The sequence below is a fragment of the Dermacentor andersoni genome, chromosome 3 (assembly GCF_023375885.2).
Source record: "Dermacentor andersoni chromosome 3, qqDerAnde1_hic_scaffold, whole genome shotgun sequence".
Taxonomy (NCBI): Eukaryota; Metazoa; Arthropoda; class Arachnida; order Ixodida; family Ixodidae; genus Dermacentor; species Dermacentor andersoni.
In genome coordinates this window covers 215,921,466-215,934,640 of record NC_092816.1, presented here as the reverse complement: position 1 = coordinate 215,934,640, position 13,175 = coordinate 215,921,466, and the positions used below count along the sequence as shown (strand labels likewise).

The following is a 13,175-nucleotide window of genomic DNA, read 5'->3' as shown; positions in this document are numbered from 1 at the left end:
TTATCTGCTGTATGGTCGCGAACCGACCTTGTTCCTTGATGGCACTTCCTCCTGCTGCAATCTCAACAGCGAGTATGCCCGCGATGCCATCGCCCTCGCCGACCATGCACGCCAGCTTGCCCGTGCTCGACTGACGGCCTCGCAAACCACTCAGCAGCGTCAGTACAATGCCCGCCACCGTGACGTAGTTTTGACCTGGTGCGCTCGTGCTCCTGTGGTCGCCCTCTCGTCACGTCGGACTTTCAGAAAAGCTCCTTTCACGATACGCAGGGCCCTATCGCGTGCTGCGCCAGGTGACGCCTGTGACGTACGAAATTGCTCCTGTGAGTTCAACCTCGTCCTCCACTGTGGCATCTAGTGATGTCGTGCACGTCAGTAGGCTCAAGGCCTACTACACTGCTTCCGAGTCCGATCTTTAGGTGTTCCGAGACGGCACTTTTGCCGCCGGGGGTAGTGCTACGGAACAGTATTTCCAATGACGAAAAGGCGAGCAGTGAGAAGACGATGACAACGTTGGGAGGCTAGCGCCGGCTGTTGCCTCTTGGCCAAGTGCGGCATATTCCCTTGTAAATATACTTGTATATAGCTTTTCGTCTGCGTCTTCCTATGTAACAATATTGACTTTTTTCGTGATTTTTTTGTCTCTAGAACCCGTGTCCACCTTTAAAGAGCTCATCAGGTCTGACCATTTTGAGTTGACAAGTGCCGTGCATACAATGAGTGCTAACGATAGTGTCTGCGAAGTATAACTTCACTATGCACCACAATAAGAGCTGAAATTTCAAACCAAATGCAGCTTGCCCTTCTTGTGGGTGTCGCACTCCCTGCCGGAAAGTCGACGCATATTGCACAAGTGCACCTATGTACATGGCAGTGCTGTGACGTTGTTCATAGTGGCACGTGATTCCGAGAATTATTCAAGGCAACATCTGTTGTTTGGGTAATCTGTTGCTTCAACAGACCAATTAAAGTTTAGAGAAATAATAAAACACAAACAAACCGAATGTCTGCGTTTTTGTTTTCTTCAGACCACAACAAGGGAGATATACTTCCGTATTGTCTGCTTCTTCCCAAGTTGTACAGTCACGCGCACAGACAACAAAACTGTCATTTTCTACCATGTTCCAGAGCGCTATCATGCTCTGTGATCCGCTTGTGTCTGCCTCAGTATTTGTGTAGCACTGACTTATACAGCTAGTCAGGTGTTCTTGTGCACAGCAGGCAAAATCGTGTGCTGCGCAAAATGACCCAAACAACAGCTCATGCGCGACGCCGTCAGCAGAAGTGCACCACGCAGCAAGAAAGTGAGACAAAAAGAAATGAAGGCGGGGCCCATGACGTGTGCGTCACGCGATCCTCCAGCTTAATGAACCAATTTGAAAAGTTCTTGCGGCTGAACACTCCCTAGAGGGCACGTAACAACTTCCAGCATATACCGTATTTACTCGCATAATGATCGCACTTTTTTATAAAGAAATTGACGCAAATTCAGGGGTGCAATCATACGCGGGTTAAATTTCCTGAAAAAAAAATTTTTTTCATCCCGCATTTGCTGGGGGATGACAACAGCTGTATGCACTGCGGAACACCAAAACAAAAGTGGCGGATGGCGGAGCAAGTCGAATGCGCCGAACGCGATTTCTTTTCCCTCATGAGTACATTACGTGCATTGAAACAGTTTCTTCCATATCAGTAATGAATAATATCGCTAATATCGGCAAGTTTGCGGCAATAACGTAGCCATGAGGGGACAGAAACAAATGAGCGCACTTAGCTGCCTGTGACAGAAACACATGCCGGTCATGCTGCGGAAACTGCGGCATTTGTCTTCACTGCTATCCTAATACGGCACGTTTCCGCTAAGGGTGGGCGAATATCTTAGCTGTGTTACAAGCGATCGCGTATGAATAGGGTACACTTTAACATATCAGTGTAAATGTGGCTGCTATCGTTGCCGCTCGCGGTTTGTTTCGTGCCCACGAGTGCAGACGAGAAGAATCGAAAGGCACTTTTTTTGTTGTTGTTGACCACAACCATTATAAAGCCTACACATAATAAAGGAAAGTTTGGTTGCAGCTTTTTTTTTTTTTTTTGTCATGGAAGTGGGGAAAGCGATGAAAGGAATGAAATTGTGCATCTGCTTAAGAATGGTTGGTGCGTGCAGAACGCTTGGTTTGTCTTGAAGAGTTGTTCACGTAGCATTCGACAGATGGTAAGCGCGATCATTATTAGCTAGACTTGGCACACGACATATCGCTGCGGTAAGTTCGGGGTGCGATCATTACGTGGGAAATTTTAAAAAATCAAATTCTGACGACAAAATTCAGGGGTGCGATAATTACGCGAGTGCGATCATTATGCGAGTAAATACGGTAACCGAAATTTGCTGTGTGGCTTGGTGAGGGGAATACATGGATCTCTATAGGTATTTCAAGGATGATTTCTGTAGTATAGTGTCGCCCCCTGTCAGATCTCTGTGTCATCGTACATGTATGTTTTGTAGTTGTTTAGCTAGATGGCGCACCCCCCTTCTGTCATGTGACAAGCTTGGACCAATCGGGAGGTGTCATCTAGCGTGTAAAGCCTTTATAAGTAATAAACGGCCGCGGGTCGGTCGGTCTTCGTTCCGGTTTTCATCGGGAGCAGTTAGCTCCGTGTCTCCTTCACTGCGCCGGCGCTAGCCGCGCGTTCGCCCGTCGGGGCCCCCCGCTTGCCTGCCGCTGCCGACACAACATCTTTTGGCGACGAGGATGGGATTCCCGCAACGGTTCCGACCGAAGCCCCGGGAAACCAACGAGCTTCGTAAGTGAAGCGACCCTTCCCGTGTCCGCACGGCAAGCAAACGCCGCCGACGCACTTGGCGTCGCGAGGCTTCCGAGCCTAGGCCTTCTCGCCCCTTTGTTCTTCCTTGCCCCATTCCTGCTGCGAGCTCCGGCTTGTTTTCTGCACTGTCTCCTGCACGCTACCGGGCATGGCGTCTTTCACGGCGAACGTTCCCGTTTTTCTGGAATTGCCCGGGCCACCGTTAATTCCATGGCATCGATGGAAAAAAATTTTTCAGGCCCACCTCGAAGCGGCCGGCGGTGGCGACTGGACGGACGCGCGCCGAGCGTCCGCGCTCGTCAGCGCTCTCGGGCCTGAGGGACAACGGAAGTACTTTGCAGACGAGGAGCAGGAAGCAGCAAGGCAGTTAACCAGCGCAGCGTCAGCTTCAAGCGAAGCAGCAAGGCAGTCGACCGGCGCAGCGTCCACGTCAAGTGATGCGGTCCCGCCAGTGTCAGAGTTTCCGAGACTCTTGCAGCGGCTTGACCGGCTGTTCGCCGAGTCAACAAATGTCCTGGCGGAAAGGCACGAATTCACCAGTCAAAAGCAGTTCGAGGGAGAAGGATTCCTGGAATTCGTGACCGCATTGAAGGAGAAGGCGGTACAGTGCAACTTCGGCACAGCCTACAACGAGCACGTCCGAGACCAAATTATACATGGGGTAGCGAACGTCTGCGTTCGCGAAAAGTTGCTGGCTCATGGCGAAACCCTGTCCCTGGAGAAGGCAGAAGAAATTGGACGCTCGTTAGAAGCCTTGCATCGAGCGAACCGCGCGTTCTGCTCCGAAAATGTTCAAAGAATTGAGGCATCTCAATTTGGCGTTCCGTTGACGGGCCAAGATGGCCGACTTCTTCCGGGGAGCCGCCAAGATGGCCGACTTCTTCCGGGGAGCCGCCAAGATGGCCGACGTAGTCCGGGAGGCCATGAAGATGGCCGACTTCTTCCGAGAAGCCGCCAAGACGACCGAATTCTTCCGAGAAGCCGCCAAGGCGACCGACTTCTTCCGAGAAGCCACCGAGACGACCGACTTCTTCCGAGGAGCCGCCGAGACGACCGACTTCTTCCGAGGAGTCGCCGAGACGACCGACTTCTTCCGAGGAGTCACCGAGACGACCGACATTTCGCACATGGCTCCTCCGGGAACCGTGGTGCATGCGATCGGTGTGGCAGCACGAAGCATATTGCAACGTACAGGAATTGTCCAGCAAGGAACCGCGGTGCAACGCCTGCCACACGTTGGGCCATTTTGCATCAGTATGCCGAAAAACCCGTACTGTTCAGCACGTCTCTTCCGCAGAGACGCGGTCGTCAACTTCCGCAGGACAGCCGTCCGCGTCTGTCTTGACGGTGAGCACTTTGGAAACTAAAAAGGATTTAAAAGTCCCGGTCGTAGTGAACGGCGTCTCCATGCGACTGCCGGTGGATACGGGAGCGTCTGTCTCAATGATGACGGTCGAAGATTTTGGAAAGCACTTTGGTCGACAGCACAGACTGTCACAAACAGTGGACTTGAAAAATTTCTCCAAGCAATGCATCGACATTCAAGGCCTGTTTCAAGCCACTGTCCAGTTTTTCCAAAGGTCATGCTCCGTCACGTTCCACGTAACGACTACAGGAACATCACTGCTGGGTTTAGACGCCATCCAACGCTTGGGCATACAGATCGACGGTACGTCGCTGACAGGTCGTCTACCATCGCTTCCTTCAGTACAGAGCCCCACAGGTGTGCCTCCGGATTTTTATCACCTTTCCAGTGACGAGTTGGGTCTCGTCAACAACGTTGTGCACCGAATTCATCGGCAGCAAGATGCGAAACCAGTATCTTCAAAGTTGCGCTGACTACCCCTGGCTCTCCGTGACCAGGTCACACATGAATTGCGACGTCTCGAGGACTGCGACGTCATCGAGCACGTCGACGCTACTGAGTGGGTGTCTCCACTCGTGGTGGTGCGCAAGAAGGATGGAACCATGCGGCTCTGTGTAGATCTACGGGAACAGGACAGTCTGGTGTCTCAAGTTCAAGAAAGGGTTTTGCTGAAACAGTCTCAGACAAAACAGTACGTAGACAAACGTAGAGGTGCTCAGGCAACTCGTATCAAGGTGGGAGACACCGTCAGAATAAGATTTAACTGCAAAGGATTTTTTAAGTACAGTAAACCTCGTAAAGTCAAGGCCCAGATAGGACCATCTACTTTTCTACTCAGTGATGGGCAAACGTGGCATGTGTCCAAGTTAACCGTAGTGATGAAGGTTCCAGCAGGTAGTACATTGTGTACAAGTAATAGGGACTTTTTGTACTCGTATTCAAACTTTGGTAGTCATTCCGATGACTTGTCTGTAGTGACAGCGTCTTCTCATAGTCATAAGCTTCAGTTAAGTTGTGCGTCTGACTGTATCACTTCCGAGTCTACACAGTCAGCAGTCGTCTCTGATTCCGTTGGGGAATTGGTAGCCTCCCAGGACTTGTTGGGACGTCGAGAGGAGCTTCCTGGGCAACCCTCTCCAGCTTTGAGCGACAACCACATTCAGTTTTCCAACCAGGGGGAGGTAAATAGTTGTGGGACGACTGGGTCTTTAAAGTCGACCGAAACGAGTCGCAACCCCCAAAGTTCTCCTGAGGTACGCACGCGTCCTCATCGTGACAGAAAACGGCCTCCGTGGCTCGACGATTTTGTCTCTGTAGTGTGAGCGTATTTCCGTCTTCGAAATGCCACGGCTAGGAGCCTCGTGACATTTAGGAGACAGTCCACATGTTTCATTAACACAGGTATAAAATGTGCTCCTTGTTGCGGTGCAGTGAGTTTTGTGCCGTGTTCTTTGTCAGACTTACTGACTGCCTGTGTTTTGGTGCCCAAGACTGGTGCACGTGTATGTGAACTTGGGCCGGGACGGACTGAAATTGTTGTGGACTTCAGTGCGTGCTTTGTGTGCGACTGGTGCGCGTGTGTGAACGTGGGGGGAACGAACTGAATTTGTCCTTGGACTTAAGTGCGCGTCATGTGTGCGCGTTTCACTGTATGCTTACTTTGTTTCCAGGGGGGGATGATGTAGTATAGTGTCGCCCCCTGTCAGATCTCTGTGTCATCGTACATGTATGTTTTGTAGTTGTTTAGCTAGATGGCGCACCCCCCTTCTGTCATGTGACAAGCTTGGACCAATCGGGAGGTGTCATCTAGCGTGTAAAGCCTTTATAAGTAATAAACGGCCGCGGGTCGGTCGGTCTTCGTTCCGGTTTTCATCGGGAGCAGTTAGCTCCGTGTCTCCTTCACTGCGCCGGCGCTAGCCGCGCGTTCGCCCGTCGGGGCCCCCCGCTTGCCTGCCGCTGCCGACACAACAATTTCATTTACTTCATTACATTTACTATTTCATTATAAAGAGGTTCGAGCGAGGATGGTTTTCATTTTCAAAAGCTGAGTGGTGTGAGCTTTTCTCCAGGCATTCTCTTGCAAAGAAGAGACGTGCACCAACCAGTTGGTAATACTCACATGGAAAAAGGGTGCGTAGCTTTCCATGCAGGCGCTCGCGCAGTTCTAGTTTTCGTTTCAGCAGCTCCTCGGTATGCTGGTACACTTCGTAGTGGGCCCACAGGGCTGCAGACACTGACGCCCATTCATCCTGCATGTACATAGAGATGCTGTAATGAGTAGTTACACATACACTTCAAGTGGCCACTTGGTGTCCCATACAAAAAATGGTATGCAACCCGTGTTTTCATGAAAAATGGCAGAACGTCCAGAATAGTCTTTTGCCCTTTAGACTTTGCCGACACCTGCACAAATGATTGTATACAATCAAGGCGCGGGAAGGAAGCTGACTATTCCGAGTGCAGTATGGTGCAGATCTCCGTGCTTTCCTGGGGCAAGACCATTTGACACATTTAGCACTCTGCCAACCTATCATGCTGTAGTCACACTGTAACTGCGGATTTGTTGCGTGTCTGTCACATCTTGAGCACCAAATGTGGACGCAACACTTTGGTGATGTGATGCAGGGCAGCTTTGAAAGCACAAGGTAAAAGGCAACAACGTAGCCTAGTAACTGTCTCGAGCTAGAAAGCTTCCAATTAACCACTGCTTGCTGGCAGCCAACTTGGCCAAGCAAATATAGACCGCGATTGATTTCAAGCAGCAATTTGAATGTGTTGTGCAGCGTATTGGTTCCTACCTGGCTCTGCCGGTCTGCTCCAGGGAGGCGCCGCTTCACTTGGGGCCTTTCCTCCTCCTGGTCATCCCACCTGCGCCTGCATACAACACCATGATCTGTCAGTGCAAGATTTGCCCTGGACATGCTGGCACGTACGGCAGGGAAGGATTTGTTTCATGAAGCTATTCATTTTGCCCATTCCAGACAACGTAGGCTGGACCTAAGCAAGTATTACGTGTTCGACTGCACAAAGCGGCTGTGGCATATTGGTTATAACACCATACTTCAAAGTCATGTGAGTGCAAACATTTTCTAAGTACACTTTAAAACAGATCTGTAGTTGAATAGGCTATTTCTATTACATTCGTTAAATGTGACAGCAATGTCAGCATTTCCAAGCTTCCTAAGCAAAACACTTCCAAGAAAATAGATAGTTTGTAATGTGTGTTAAGGTGGCGATGCCACTCCTGTGGCACACGCTTTGCATTTTAGACAATGTATGCGAACACACTGATTTCTGCACGTGTTAGGCAGATGTAAGCCACAATGCATTACTCTCTGTACTGTCGAATGACACGTAGCAGTATTGCCCAGCATGAAGCGTTGCCCAATGGCAATCAAAACATAACGAGGCAAAAACAGCCTTTTTGCTGTACTAGCCACCACTGTACTGCATTTTGTGGGTGTTCAGGCAAACCTCTCCACACACAGCTAGCTAAGATCTAAGGAGACATGTAGCTTGTCCCCACTCCACAGCGCTCGCAAAGGGGCACCCCGGCGGGTTCGCTGGCTCACCAGCAAGGTGTAGAGACGACTCCAGCCGTGGCACAAACGAATGGGGGTTTATTTCTGGTATGTACAAAATGTGCGTACAATACAGGAGCACAGCACTAGGGTGGCAGTTGCAGACTGTGGGTGAAAGCTCCCAGCTAGTGTGCTCGGCCACATCGGCTCTTCCGAGCAGGTTTGCCACACAGAGAAGGGCTGCCTTGCTCAGAGGGGCGTGCGACCAAGTGGCACGTCCGACAGCAAAGAGCACCAAAAGTCAATGTGTCGGGTGAAGGCCCCCGGGTACCACGGATGCTGAAGGAGAGAGAAGCCGAAGAGGTAGCAAGAGGGGCCCGCTCCTTAGGTACTGTTTCTACGCGCGGCGCATGGCGTAACGTCAGCCGCGTGCACAAGCAGCAGGCTCCGCGTCGAGTGGGGGAATGGCCCAAGTAGCGTGTGAACACGAGATAGGGGTTCAAAAGGGTCCCCGCAATTAACAGCGAAACTATTTAACATAACAAACTGCAGTTTGCTGTGGCTTTAAATGAAATTTCATACAACCTTTCTATGGAGAGATATTGCATATAAAGCAATTAGAACTTTATATCATAAAAATAGGCAAAACAATGAATGTTTAGCAATAAATCTCTTTTTCTTTTCAATGTAGAACATCAATGCTTAGCGATATTGTCACGTGGTAGTGATGGTGAAGAAAGCAGCCAAACTGGGAAAGATGAAACTAGCATCTTATTGGGCGAACTTGTGCTCTCAAAAACAGGCTACACTCCAAGAACGGCGACAGCGGCGAACACAGTCGGCGATCGGCGAAAATCTGATCAGCAGGTCAAGCGCGTCGGCTTTTATACATCAATCGTCGAATCTTCCAGAGTAATCGCTGGGACCCGCGTGCCTTCCACAAAGTTCTACATTATTTGCGTTGCGCACACATGCAATCAGATTACAGAAGGTTCGGTCACAGACAGCAGATGGAAGCATCAATAACATTCCAGAAACTTCCTATACATGCAGGCGCATCCTGCGCTGTGCAACAACATTTATTAGGCGGTGAAATGTGTCGCCCAATAAAGACAAACAAGTACATGCGTCAATACCCCTCTCTTAAAAAGCATACACCCGATGCTGCAAACGAAAGTAATGAAGAAAAACACCCGTAGCAAAGAGAACAACAAAATAAGGAACTTCGTCAGCGTCCGTAAAATGGTTTAAGACGCACCACATAGACCACTTCAGATCCTGCGTGGCGGCGCTGTGAATGCAAAATGCCGTCTGGCACGACCTCACAGTTCAGTGCGCCAAGACGTCGAATGACCTTGTAGGGTCCGAAATAGCATCGCAATAGTTTCTCACTCAGTGCTCGTCTGCGTATCGGGGTCCAAACCCAAACACGGTCGCCGGGCTGGGACTTGACAAAGCGTCGTCGGAGGTTGTAGTGTCAGCTGCCGGTACACTGCTGGTTTTTGATCCGTAGGGGGGGGCGACCTGTCGGGCTTCTTCGACGCGCTGGAGATAGGTAGCGACGTCAAGATTCTCTTCGTCAGTGACGTGCGGCAGCATGGCGTCGAGCGTCGTCATCGGGTTCCTGCCGTAAACCAGCTTAAACTGCGTGACATGTGTTGTTTCTTGCACCGCCGTGTTGTAAGCGAATGTTAGATACGGCAGGATGGCATCCCAGGTATTGCGCTCGACGTCGACGTACACCCGTGAGCAAAAGTATACGGACCACGGGAGCGCGTGCCAAACTGCATCGACGCGCTGTCTACTGACGCGGTGCCTGCTGTTGAGAGGGCCGCTAGAGCAGCGGTGCGCATACTCGTTCCATCATATCTGCTGGCCTGACATGTAGCTGACGTGGTTATGGTGCTCATAGACTAAACGTCCACTGGGCGTCATTTTATCTGCTCCGTCGCATCTGGGCTATTGCTTTACCAAGCGGCTGCGGCTGGGCTGGCACGCGCGTCCGCCACGCTTCGCTTTCATTCCCCCCCCCCCCCCTTTGGGGGGATTATCGCGCGCCGCTCTGCCTTCTCCGACAGCTTTAGATGACTCGCGCAAAATGGTTTTCTGCGGCATTGTATTATCTCGAACTGTTCCAATGTTTGCTGTCGCAGGTAGAAGCAAGGGAAAGCACCCGTTACCAGCGCGTTTAAGTGGCCTTCAAGTTTCGGTAATTTGGCGGGCTTTTTTGAGTTTCAGGTTTCACCATTTCTTCAAGTGTTTGCTGCACTTTTACATGACAGTGTATTTGAGAGCAAATTAATTTTATAGTCACATTTATTTCGGTTGTAGCTTCTTTTTAACTTAAAGGTCTAGTCGTGCATTTGTGGAACTGGCCGAAGAGAAGCGGACGAAATGGTTGGTTCGTATGGTGGTCTTTCAATGTCTTTTGTTCTCGATTGCCACAAAGCGTTCATGTGCCGTCTGGGCCAGCAACCTGATGCAAGAGGCCGAAACGAGGCATACGGTCGGTTTCTGAGGAAGCTCATGCATCCCTTTTCACCTATAGGCATTCCAGCGGGAAGGCAACGGCCCTTGTTCTGGTCGGGCTACATGACCCTTCGAAGAAAAGGCCAACCTATTCGAACGCGTTAGGCCAGTCATAAACAAGAAAAGAACTGCAATATGTGCTGCGAACAAGGAGTACCGAGTGCTGTAGAGTCCCCTGTCCGGACCCATATGGGGACAACACTCAATAAAAAACAAAATAAATAAATAAATAAATAAAATGACGCATGCAAATGATTTGTCTACTTCGCATGGAATCTTTGTCGAGAACAATGAGAGGGAGAGTGTGGCACAATCATAGAGATTGCAAATTGGCAGCGCGTGTCGTCAGTCAGTCAAGAACTTTATTGAGGTCCTGAGGAGGTTTAAGCCGTAGGAGATCGCACGCGGGGAGCTCCTTGGGCCGAAACGGTAGGCGACGCCCAAGTCGGGACGGGAACGTGGTGACGCTCCGCCAGTTCTTGGGCCCTCTGGACGGCCTTGAGTTGGAGTTTGAGGTCCGGGCTTTTGAGGGCTTCTTCCCATTCGGGCTCACTGGAGAGAGGGCCCTCTGGTAACGCGGTACATTGCCAAAGCATGTGCGAGAGTGAGCAATAGAGTTCTGGGCAGTCTGGGCAAATTGCCGGGATTTCTGAGTTGTAGTGGCTTAGTAGGCCTCGTGACGGATACGAGTCCGTTTGCAGCATTCGAAACACAGCCGCCTGCGTGTGTTCGAGTTTGTCGTGCGGGAGCGGGTATTTCATTCTGCCTTTTCGATAGTGTGAGGTTATTTCTTGGTAAGTGAGTAGCGGGTCATTAAACTGAATGTCCAGCCCCTCAGAGGCCATGGGACCGTCGCGGCGGGCAAGTTCTCGCGCACGGTCGTGGGCCGTTTCATTGAGGTTGGGTTTTTGCGGGTGAATGTCTTTCCCCATGTGAGCGAGGAACCAGGAGAGGCATCGTTTGCACTCTTTTGAGCTCGCTAGTAGTATATGCGCTACCTCTTTCGATACGTTGCCGCTTTCGTAAGCACGAATTGCAGCACGCGAATCCGTGAGGACATGGGTAAATGTCGGGTCTGCCATGCCATGGCGTGTCGTCTGCTAGGAAAGTGTTGTCTGTTAGAAAAACAAGTTGTCGAGCTCATGCGATGGCCACGCGCCACATTTGGTACGAAATTGCTGTTCTGTCAACAGGCTTTGATGCTAAAATATCGCACTCATGTATGCTCTCCTCCCAAGAGAATGCAACGCAACGCAAGGCGGCACTGTGTTTTACAGAAGACGAAAAGAGCATGCTGACTGAGTTAAAATAGATGCATGTTATATACAGGTGCAGCTGGTATATCAATTTTTCTTCAAAAGTCGCACAATCTAGGGGTGTTTTTTACACAAACTTGGCAATGTATAAGCAAGAAAATACAGTATTCTCATCTGTTTTTGAAGCTTGGCAGTTAGCATTCTTGTGCATGTCATAGCAAGTCATACACAAGGATTCTAATGCAAAATACTGACTTTCATTGGAGGAGAGGCTATCGTATGTGTCATAAGTTAATAAAGAAAACAGGAAAAAGAAGAAAAAGAAGCAAATAAACAAAGAGCAAGAAAGCATGAGGTGGCAGTGGAAGAGATAAAGAGAAAAAAGCTGCGAGAAAATAAGGAAGTGGCCAAACAAAAAGAACTGAATACAGTCGCCCACGGATTTTCGCACTCCAAAAATTTGGGCTTTATGGATATTCTGGACTTCATAAATGCTCCATCAGAGTTCCCATAGAGCTAATGCATTTTTGCAACTGCTTTTTCAGACGAATTCAGGCCCCAAAGTTCAATTTTCCCGACTAAATTGCTCATTCTGAGCCACGCTATAGTAGGATACAACTTACAAAACAGCAGTTGGCAACTAAGGCACATCGACCACGCGGGGTTGTGCTACTCCACCAGCCAATCACAGAAGCAAAAAAAAATCATCGTCACGTGACCTTTTCAAAATGGCGTCGTATGTGGTAGCTCTGTCGCATCTGCTGTTCTTGAAGAGCCTTTCATTGGCAGAAGCTATGAGGTGTGCAACAGACATGGACAAAGTGTATGGAGTCTGAGCCTTTAACTCTTCAGAAGTCCACGGTACAGTTCATTTAAATGCTGTGTTCATTTTATTACTCATGAAACTTCACTGCCAACTGAAGTGAAACTTACAATAACCATTCTTAGGTTGCGCTCAATTTTCTTCCCTTCCTTGTCCTTTCCTCGCATAGTTCACCCAAAAGTTAATATGCACCAACAAGACCAGCTAAAAACCATTCTTGACAATAAATAGTTGCAGCAATGCAAGACAGTATTTTCGACGTCCTTGCTATTCCTTACTAGCCACCCTAAAGCCAGGTCTCTTCGTATTGATTGTGCGTGTTGCCGTTCGGAAATATTTTTTTTTAGCGAGAAGTGCTATTGATCGAGGACTCAACCTAAATTCAGGTGTACCCATGCACTATAAAATCCTTGCCATTAAGGACAGTCAATATATATACGTTTCATTGTAATTTTTAGTGGTTGGTCAGGACCACTGAAGTACTGGTGTAGGCTTGCTGGCATGCTATCAGAACTGGCCAGTGGCCTTGCGGGCATCCTTTTGAGATACCGCTATTGTCAAGCATTATCCAAAGGCACATAATTTTCAGCTCGTTTTCATTATTTCTGGCTGCTGTGCAACGATGAACACTGCTATTGTGGGCTGACTCGGATGCCGAGTCCGAGGATGGGTGCAAATCCAGCCGTGGCTGCTGTGTTTCGAAAGAGGCGAAACGCAAGGTGGCTGAATACTGTGCGACATCACTGCACGTTAAAGAACCCCAGATGGCGTAAGTTACCCCAGAGCCCTCCACTGAGCTGTCCCTCAGTGCCAATGTGTTGCTTTCTCCACTTATCCAATGTCACCAAGAAGTCAAG

The 13,175-nt window shown here is 49.6% G+C and overlaps 1 protein-coding gene across 2 annotated transcripts in view; it reads right to left on the bottom strand.

The window, feature by feature from the left end:
• LOC126536378 (poly(A) RNA polymerase GLD2-like) overlaps window positions 1–13,175 on the bottom strand; it is a 149,676-nt gene that overhangs the window by 88,740 nt on the left and 47,761 nt on the right. For both annotated transcript variants that reach the window (XM_050183314.3, XM_055073131.2), the window contains 2 exons: window positions 6,988–7,063; window positions 6,309–6,438 (listed from right to left, as the gene is read on the bottom strand). In XM_050183314.3, coding sequence (XP_050039271.2) covers window positions 6,309–6,438; window positions 6,988–7,063 — 206 coding nt within the window. The remainder of the gene's footprint in view (window positions 1–6,308; window positions 6,439–6,987; window positions 7,064–13,175) is intronic.